The following is a 9,539-nucleotide window of genomic DNA, read 5'->3' as shown; positions in this document are numbered from 1 at the left end:
TTTTAAAAGATTTTTTTCTATTTCATTCCAAAATGTCTTTTCCAGATGATCCCTAAAACGTGCACAATATTCGCACTGGCTGGGTGCACGAATTCTGGAAAATCCACGCTGGCGAAGGAGTTTCAGCGACATGTGAGAAGAATTACCATAATGACAGGGATTTTTGGAATTTCGAAGAAAATTTCACTTTTACACTGCAAAAGTGCGAAAATTGGAGAAAAAATATTTCGAAAACGCGAAAAAATTATCGTAAAACCTGTATTAGAAGGGCCCCTTTAACTGAAGCAAAAAATCGTCAAGTTTTTCTTTCGAAAAAGCTTAAAAGTGGTTCAAAAAGGCGAATTGTCACATGACATGGCCTAAAGATGACTTAAAATCGTCGAAAATTGGTTTGAAATAGCTCAAAAATCGGCTCAAAATGATCCAATAGTCGAAAATAGTCAAATTGGCATTAAAGGTGGTGTACGGTGAAATTTTTTATTGCATCAAAATGTGCAGAAATGCATGTAGATTGACATAAAAATAAAGAAAAAATTCAAAAAAAATTCCTTCGTCGAGAAAAACGCATCGAAAAATACGCTGAAAGCCCTTAGGGACGAGGTTTTTTCTAGGCCGCCCGGTGAGTAAAAGCGCGCGAATTCAAACTTTTAAAATTTTTTCGCTCGTTTTCACTGTTTTTTCAAAATTTCCGATGTATCTAGAAGAAAAATTGACAAAAACCTAGAAAACTCTTGAAAAAACCAAAAAAAAGTGAAAACGAGCGAGAAAATTTTAAAAGTTTGAATTCGCGCGCTTTTACTCACCGGCCGGCCTAGAAAAAACCTCGTCCCTAAGGGCTTTCAGAGTATTTTTCGATGCGTTTTTCTCGATGAAGGAATTTTTTTCGAATTTTTTCTTTATTTTTATGTTAATCTACATGCATTTCTGCACATTTTGATGCAATAAAAATTTCACCGTACACCACCTTTAAAACGCATGAAAATGAAAATGAATGGGCAAATTCTCTTATACAACCATCACTTATACTACCTTTCTCTTATACTACCGAGTCTCTTTTACTACTTTTTACCACAGAGTCTCCCATACTACCAAAAGAAACAAGACTTTCGGCCTAAGCCTATAGTTTTCTGGGGTACAACCCATTTCATACAGGGGTACAACGCTTGTGATTCGGGGGTACAGTTTTTTAAAGGAGTTTCGGAATTCCTGCATTTCAGAGCTTGAAAATCTCAGAATTCTTAGAATTTCAGATGTTTGGAATTTCAGTATTTCGGAATCTGAGAATGCATCCAAATGACCGAATTTTTGGCTTCAAAAACTCTAACATTCAAATGACCTTAAAGGGGGAGTCCGACCAAAAATTTTTATTGCATTAAAATGTTCGAAAAGTTGTCTATTTTCCCAATATTATAGAGAAAAAATTTGAAAAAAATCCGAAATCCCCGAAAAATGCGAACAATTTTCAAAAAAAAAGTTGCTAGGAGGGACGAGGATTTGAATTCCCGCACAGTGAGAAACCTTGACCACGGCGCCTGACAGCCGTTTTTGCAATTGGCCGACAGTGGTTTTTTTACATTTTCTAGCTGCCGGACATGAACACCGAAAAAATCCGGAAAAATTTCCATGTAAGAAAGGCGCTATGATGCCGTGGCCTAGGTTTCTCACTGCGCGGGAATTAAAATCCTATTTTTTTTACGCAGTTTTTCGGGCATTCAGGATTTTTTTTGAATTTTTTTGCAATAATATTAGGAAAATACATATTTTTTGAAACATTTTAAGGCAATAAAAATTTTTGGTCGGAGTCCCCCTTTAAATATACGTTTAGGTTACTGTAGCCGGCGTTTCTCTTCCACAGCTCCGATTTTCTACCAGCATAATAAGGAAAAATTACTTTTTGAAGCAATTGAAATGAGAAAGCGAGTGACATTTTCCGCATTCCGCAGTGTAGATGGGTCTTGAAATTATTCTTCTACAGAATTCACATATTTTAAGGCTTCCTGGCATCGTTGCACGAAGCCAGGGCTCCAACTCAACGATGGTTCTCGGGGCGATCTCTACAATATCCGAATCGAAAAGTGTAATATACTTCTGTCTGGCCATTCGAGTCATGAATTCGTCACATTTTGGACCAGTGATCTTATGAGGCTCTTTCTGGATGATTGAATGAATCCATGACATTTTACAAGTTCCATCTTCACACATCATCTCTTCAAGGATCGCCAGGAATAGAGCGCGTTCTGATTTTCTGGAAAAAAGCTAACTTTTTTGAAGACTGTGTATAAACATATCAGCCTGTTTGCCGTGCCTCCGACGCTTCAAACAGCTGGCTGGTGCGCCTTCGGCGCGATCCTTACGTCAAACTGCTGGCTTCACTGATAATTGAAGAATTTCTGGTGCATCCAGTCATAGTCACATACTCGGTCGGCGACTTTTCGTCTGTAGAAATCACAAATCGCCATGGACGGAAGTCCTTTTTCACTGCTCCATCAGTTGTATTCATAGTCTTCACCAGCGATCTGGATAGCTCTCCCGACTGTTCTGGAGTGATTTGAGTACGCATGAAAGCTTCCGGATGCACTGAAAATCGTAGTTCTGCCATCCACAATGATATTATACAAAACTTACAACCCCAAGCAACAGTTGAGATGTGTTTCGCAAATAGCAAGTTCATTTTCTTCCTCATCATCGTTGGCTCCAATAGGAATTGATTGATTAGATAACGGTGACTATCATGGAACTTTGTTGATGCTTTGAGAAATTTTTCGAATGATGGAGCCTGAAATTTTCCCATTTTTCTATTTTTTCTACTAGAAATATTTTTAAAACCTCGGTAGAGAGATTTGCGAGAACGGAGTGCAAGTCGAAATCATCATGAGGCGTCGGATCATCAGTTAAATTACCTGGCTCGTCGTCGGAAAGGTCCATTCTGGAGATAAAACGTTTTTGAAAAGCCTGAAAACCGAACTTCCGCCAAAATATTTCCAAAGAGTACGCAGTTGTTTACTTCGGTGTTTGCGTCCGATGTGCGTAGCTTTACGACAAAAACATTTCAAGCTCTGAGAAATAATATCATCATTCTTCTGTTCTGTGGTTTTTCAACATATTTTTCTCTCGTTTTGTTAAAAATCGAGAGTTTCGGACTTGAAGATTTTTTAGAAAACTTGCTTCCCTTAAAAAAACTCGTTGCTCATCAAGAAAAACGATTTCTTATTTTTGTGAAAATTGATTGTTTAAACATTTTCTTAAAGATAGCTATTAAAAATGCTTCTTCTTCCCAAAACTTGGCAATTAATTTTTCCAAGATGTTTCCAGGTGTAATGGACGTCGATGCTGCCATTCGCACCGCCATGGAGTCGGGCGGCTTCTCGGTGCCGGCTCCTAATCAGAAGATCTTCAAGGAGCAATGTGCCTTCTGTTTCAAAGATCCACACGGACCAGACGGCCTCTACATCAATCTCAGAAACTATCACGCCTTCTGCAAACAGCACGCTGTCATCTATGCTAACCATACGAATTACAACCTCTGGGTGCAATTCGAGTCTACTAAAGTAGCTGTCGATGAACAGAGAAGCGATGGAGAGCCGACAACCAAGATGACCAAGCTCACAATCGATGCAGAGCCGAAATACGAGTTCGAGGACAAATACTCTGTGGTGATTCACCCAGAATATGACAATAAGTTCTCCAACGTTCAAGGCATTCCAGAGATTGTAGAGTAAGTTTTTTCTATTTTTTTAATGAAAAAACATGTTTTCAGTACAATCAAGACTATCAACGAGTCCACTAGCGCCGAACGTTTGGCCCTTCTCACCTCCACCAACAACGGATGGGATAATGAAATCAAACTGATTACGAGACATGCTAATTTGGAACAGAGTGACGAGGGAAAGGTTCTAGCCTTATCTGGATGGAATTGTGAAGTTGAGGACTGTGGACTCTCTGAGAATCTGTGGCTTAATTTGACCGATGGAGCGATTCGATGCGGTCGAAGCCAATTTCTTGCCAATGGAGAGAAGACTCGTGGAAACGGACATATGCAAGACTACTACAATGCCACACGATTCCCCCTTGTTGTCAAATTGGGAACAATTTCTTCGAATTTGGAATCTATCGACGTTTTCAGTTATGAGGAGGACGACGCTGTGATCGATCCAAATATAGTGAAACATCTGATGCATTTCGGTTTGGACCCAGAGAAAATGGAGAAAACTGCCAAGAGCACACTGGAAATGGAGTTGGATATGAATGAAAAATGGGAATGGGCACGTTGTACTGAGGATGGAGCGATGTTAGAGCCAATCTTCGGTCCCGGCTACACTGGACTCATTAACACTGGAAGCAGTTGTTATATGAACTCGGTAAGACTAAACTTTTCTTTCTTCGGCAAGATTCAGGCTAGGTCCATTTTAGGTAAATTTAAGACATATTCATGCCATTTTAGACCGATTTCAAATTTATACTATTTCAGGCCGATTCTAGATCAATTTTAGGCAAAATTCAGAATATTTTAGTCAATTTAGGTCAATCTTAGGCCAGCTGAGGCCAATTTTTATCTATTTCGGACTATTTCAAGCCCGTTGATGCTGATTTTCACCCAATTTAGCCCAGACCGAGACCAGTTTTACCGAGTTCCAGCCAAATTAGGCGTATTTAGACAAATTTTAAGCGAATTTCGGTCAATTTCAGTTTTATTTAAGTCCAGTTTAGGCGAATTTTGAGCCAGTTTTTTTGTCAATTTAAGCCTATTTTCGACCGATTTTGATTTAAAATCAAAACTCAGTAAGCTGTCTCGGTAACATTCCGTGAAAGAAAAAAAAGATAATGTGTTCGGGGGGAATCGAACCCCCGTCGAATGCTTGGAAGGCATCCATGCTGACCATTACACCACGAACGCGGATGTTTCTTGTAATAGCGATAAAGATAACTGGCCAAACGCCGAAGACAGTCGAAGAAAGAATATTGGATGCAATCCTGTTTATCGCAGAAAGAAGGTTCTCTATGCGTCACTTCTATATGCTTCAAAAGACTTGTGACAAATATATGCGCGTTCGTGGTGTAATGGTCAGCATGGATGCCTTCCAAGCATTCGACGGGGGTTCGATTCCCCCCGAACGCATTATTCTTTTTTTAAAGTCTTTTTTATTTTAATTTCCCAATTTTTCAGGTCCTTCAAGCACTGATTCAAGTCGACTCATTCCGCAAACGTTACAGCGATCAGGCTCTTCAAACGATGCTCAAATGCCCAATTGAAATGCTTCACAATGATTTCAACGCCCAGTTCGCAAAGGTTATCCATGCGATGCTCAGTGGAGACTACTCTTCTGAAGCCGACCCAACACACAACCACATCAAACCACTGCAATTCAAAAGAGTCGCTGCTGGAAGTCACCCAGAATTCTCTACCGCTAAACAACAGGATGTCGAAGAATACATTAGGTTCCTCTTTGAGAATGTCTCGAAACAAAACCAGAACGAAGATATTGACCCAACGAATTCATTGAGATTCCAGACGTGGAATCGCTTTGAAGACAACGCATCCGGTAAAGTTAGATACACTGAACAGGAAGAAATCATTCTTCGCTTGCCACTTCCAGAGGTAAGTTTTTAGAACCAATTATCAAATTATCAATGTATGGCTTTAGGGTATCATGAAGCCAACCGAGAAAGAGAACCACTTCACAGTGGATATGACTGATGCAGTCCAAGCATGCTTCTCCAAACAGTTTGTCGAAGGCTATAAATCGCCAATCACTGGAGAGCCAAAAGGAGCAAATAACACTCTTTCCATGAAGACGTTCCCTGATTATCTCATTCTCCAAGCCTCGAAATTTGCCTATACCATGGAAGGAGTGCAGAAGAAGCTTGATGTTGAGATGGAGGTCAGCGAAACTCTTGATTTGAGCGCATTCCGTGGACATGGAAAGCGAGAGGATGAGGAGTTGCTGCCAAAAGACTCGGCACCGCCAGCCGATGCTCCACCAGAGATCCCTGCCAACGTTCGCGCTGTAGCTGGAGATCTTATGATTATGGGATTCCAAGAGAATCAGAGTATCAGAGCAGCATACTTCTCCAACGGAAACGCCGAGGTTGCTACAAACTGGCTGATGGAGCATTTGGAGGAGCCAGATATCGATGCGCCGTTTGTCATGCCAACTGGAACACCATCAGCTCGTGGGGAGATTGATCCGAATCTGGTCGATTCGATTGTCGAAATGGGATTCTCAAGGCATCAGGCGACCTACGCATTGAAACAAGTTCCAACTGTCGCTGAAGCTGTCGAATGGCTTTTCACCAATTTGGATAGTGTAAGTTTTTCAATATTTATTTTTTAATAAGTAATCAGAAGCAGTGTGTGGTCTCGAAACTTTTTTCGAAAAAAATCTGATGGCCTAGAAAGTGCCCCGTGCCTACCATGATGGCCTAGAAAAATCAATTTGCAAAAGTTAGGCCATCATTCTAAAATCGCCTAGGAAACTTACCAGGTGAAGGACAGGTCAATTCTAGGCCGTAAAAGTCTGTGGCCTAGAAAATTCAACTTGCGAATGTTAGGCCACCATGTCAAAATGGTCTAGAAAACACACTAAGCGAATCTCAGTTCATTTTTAGACCGTTTTGATGGGATGGCCTAACTTACCCAAGTTAAGTTTTCTAGGCCACCAACTTTTTTTTGCCTAGAAATGACCTGATATTCATTTGGTGTGATTTCCTCTCTTTCGAAAAATCAGTTTACGACACCCCACACAGGTTAGAAGTCTAAATTTATATCCATTCAGATCCCCGAAGAGTCCGCCGCCGCCACTGGAACCAGCTCTGATGCTCCAGAAGCTTCAGTCACCGAGTCAGCGAGCAAAAAGTCATTCACAGATGGTTCCGAGAAGTATCAACTGATTGGAATCATCACCCATATGGGCTCTCGTCCTGATTCTGGCCACTATGTTGCTCATATGCTGAAGGACGGAAAATGGGTGCTCTTCAACGACGAGAAGGTTGCTCTTTCTCAGGACCCACCAATCAAATTGGCCTACATTTATCTATACAAACGTGTCGATTAAATCTCCTGCTTTTTTAATGCTCCCATTTTTATTTATTACTTAATTTATATAAGAAATTTCTCCCTTCCTTCCCTACAGTAACCTACTATCTATTTATTTACCCGTTTGTAAATCTTACATTTTTTCTATTCATTTCCCCGATGTCTGCTGTTCTCGTGTGTCCGTCCCATTGCTTTTTATCATCATTATTTCAATGCATAACTTTAATTTCTCTTTTGAATTAATTTCAATTTTATGTCTGTTTTGCTCTCGAAATTTACATGAAAAATCTAATTTCCTGATCTCCCTTTTTCTTAGTCTTCCACCCATTTTCTCAAGTTTCGTGACATTTTTCATTCTTCTGGAGGAGGAATGATGAAGTGAATCGGATTGAAATCTCCGATTCTCCATCTTCCTTCCCTATTCTGTGATACCTCCCATTAATTAAGTCATTTGGGTGGGGTCAAGCATTTCCAATAGGACACAGAATCAAAATTTCAGTGTTTCACGAAAAAAACGAAAATTTCAAAAAATTTTAATTTTGGAACTTTGTGCTCAGATGTGTGTAGGCGGCATTAAGATAGACTTAAAAACCGTTTTGCAAAGGTTCATGAAGTTTTCTCAAGTTTGAACATAATTTTGAAAATTTCGATTCTCAACCCTATATGTATCCTATTAGCTAGGAGGCCCAGGACACCATGGACATGAAGCGCTCGGTAGTCCATGACTACATACTACATACCACTTTAGGAGTCCCATATCCCTTTGAGTTATTCAAGTGAATGTCCGAGACACACAGACACACGGAAAAGTTTCCTTAGTAAGAAGTAGATTTTTCGTTCGAAAATGTTCTACTAGTTCTTTTGACGACTTCCGTATTTTAATACATATTTTAATACATATTTCAAGTTTTACCTGTTTCAGAAAATTTCTAAATGTTTATTATTTTATGGGGATTTCGTTAGATGTTTATAAAATCTGGTTGAGAAACACACTAATATGGTTTTGAGCAAACGATCTCAACAAATATGTTTCGAAAAGTTAAAAAATGTTAGAAAGCAGAAAAAATACTGACAAGTGAGTTTATCCAGAGCCGCAACTTTAAACAATCTTTAGGTTTTAAAATTAGCTCAATTTCTGGAAATTAGTAAAATCTATAATATATTCTAGCGAGTTGAAAAAAAAACGCGATTTAAAAAAATAATTATCCCAGCTCACTAATACAAATATACGTTGTATGTGTGTAACCTTCACAAAAATGAACATTCTTGCCTATGTCAGAACTTCAAAAAAAAGAAAGCAGCTGACTATTTCTAGTTGCCTGTTGATTCCAAAAATCTGAAATACTCTCCGATTCCCTCTAATTTGGAAATAGATTCATATCAGGTGTTTGAAGGTTGTCGCCAAGAATTTATTTTGGATGGAAAATTTTTTGAATTTGGTTTTCCGGTTTACTATGGCATTATCAATTACAAATTTCGAAAAAAATTCAAATGATCTGAAACAGTAAATTTATATGATTCAGATTTGTTTGATTCCAATTAGAACTAACGCATCGCAATAAACTTCCATCTTCGTACCTTGGAAAAATATGAAATTCGGCTCTGAAATTGTCTGAATAATCCATATTTTGTTGAAACTAATGTTTGTTGGAAATTCCGTACGCCTTAAAAAATATTTGAATTCGGAAATTGTCTGAATAATTCATACTGTTCTCAAACTACTGTGTTTTAATATATCCCAATGGGGTCCCCCAAGAATAATATTTCGGAGAGAGCAAATCAGAACCAATATATCAGACGGAACACCAAATCACTCAATTATATTCTGTCAATGATTGGAAGCAGCTGACTCACTTTCGGGAAGTTTTGGAGTAATAATCCAGACATCCAAAAAGAATTCCGTAGTTTTTGAGAATATGTTTACTTTCCGGATTTATTTCGTGCATTTTCAGTCAACTGTTTTACTGTTTGGGAAAAAATAACAGCAAAATTGAATATTCTTAGGTTACTGTAGTTATCGTTATGAAATTTTCAGCCACGTTTCTCTTCCACATTTCCTATTCTTTTTTGCACAAGAACAATAAGCTGTGCAGAATAATTTTGAATTTTTATAGTTTTTAAAACATTCACTAGAAAGTTTCAAGCATCCCAGTTTTTTGAACTTTCGTTACACCAATTTTTTTTTCGATATTCAGTAGTTTTCGTTCAAAAATGTTATATTACTTCTTTTGACGACATCCATATTTTATTGTTTACAGTTTCTCACATTTTCCATGTTTCAGACATTTTGAAAATGTTCACAATTTTATGAGGACTTTGTTAGATCTTGATAACATTCTGTTAAGAAAAAAACACTAACTAGGGAATGGCCTGCCTCCACACGAATATTATTATTTCTCTTTTTATTGCATTTCTCTCCCTCATGATATATTATTATGATTGAGGGGACTGAAACCGGTTGGAAGGGATTTCTTTTTTGGAAAAGGAATCAATTTTTACTAAAAAA

At 38.5% G+C, this 9,539-nt stretch overlaps 2 protein-coding genes and 2 non-coding genes across 4 annotated transcripts in view; 2 read left to right on the top strand and 2 right to left on the bottom strand.

The window, feature by feature from the left end:
* CBG20282 overlaps positions 1-2,925 on the bottom strand; it is a gene marked incomplete at both ends in the record, with an annotated part of 3,771 nt that extends 846 nt beyond the window's left edge. The window contains 4 exons of the mRNA XM_045241230.1: positions 1,892-2,245; positions 2,355-2,577; positions 2,626-2,776; positions 2,827-2,925. Coding sequence (XP_045096992.1) covers positions 1,892-2,245; positions 2,355-2,577; positions 2,626-2,776; positions 2,827-2,925 — 827 coding nt within the window. The remainder of the gene's footprint in view (positions 1-1,891; positions 2,246-2,354; positions 2,578-2,625; positions 2,777-2,826) is intronic.
* A 377-nt stretch (positions 2,926-3,302) lies between these two features.
* On the top strand, positions 3,303-7,052 carry CBG20283 (the record flags this gene model as incomplete). The annotated part of the gene is made up of 5 exons (XM_002640330.2): positions 3,303-3,715; positions 3,758-4,358; positions 5,165-5,596; positions 5,643-6,305; positions 6,774-7,052. The coding sequence occupies 5 exons, from the start codon at positions 3,303-3,305 to the stop codon at positions 7,050-7,052; spliced, it is 2,388 nt and encodes a 795-aa protein (XP_002640376.2).
* On the bottom strand, positions 4,823-4,894 carry CBG28694. Its single transcript has one exon. It is a non-coding gene (tRNA).
* Positions 5,045-5,116, top strand: CBG28691. The gene has a single exon. It is a non-coding gene (tRNA).
* Positions 7,053-9,539: the final 2,487 nt, after the last annotated feature.

Source organism: Caenorhabditis briggsae, assembly GCF_000004555.2.
Source record: "Caenorhabditis briggsae complete genome, chrI, whole genome shotgun sequence".
Taxonomy (NCBI): Eukaryota; Metazoa; Nematoda; class Chromadorea; order Rhabditida; family Rhabditidae; genus Caenorhabditis; species Caenorhabditis briggsae.
The sequence above is the reverse complement of the archived record's forward strand: the minus strand, read 5'-3'. Positions and strand labels throughout refer to the sequence as shown.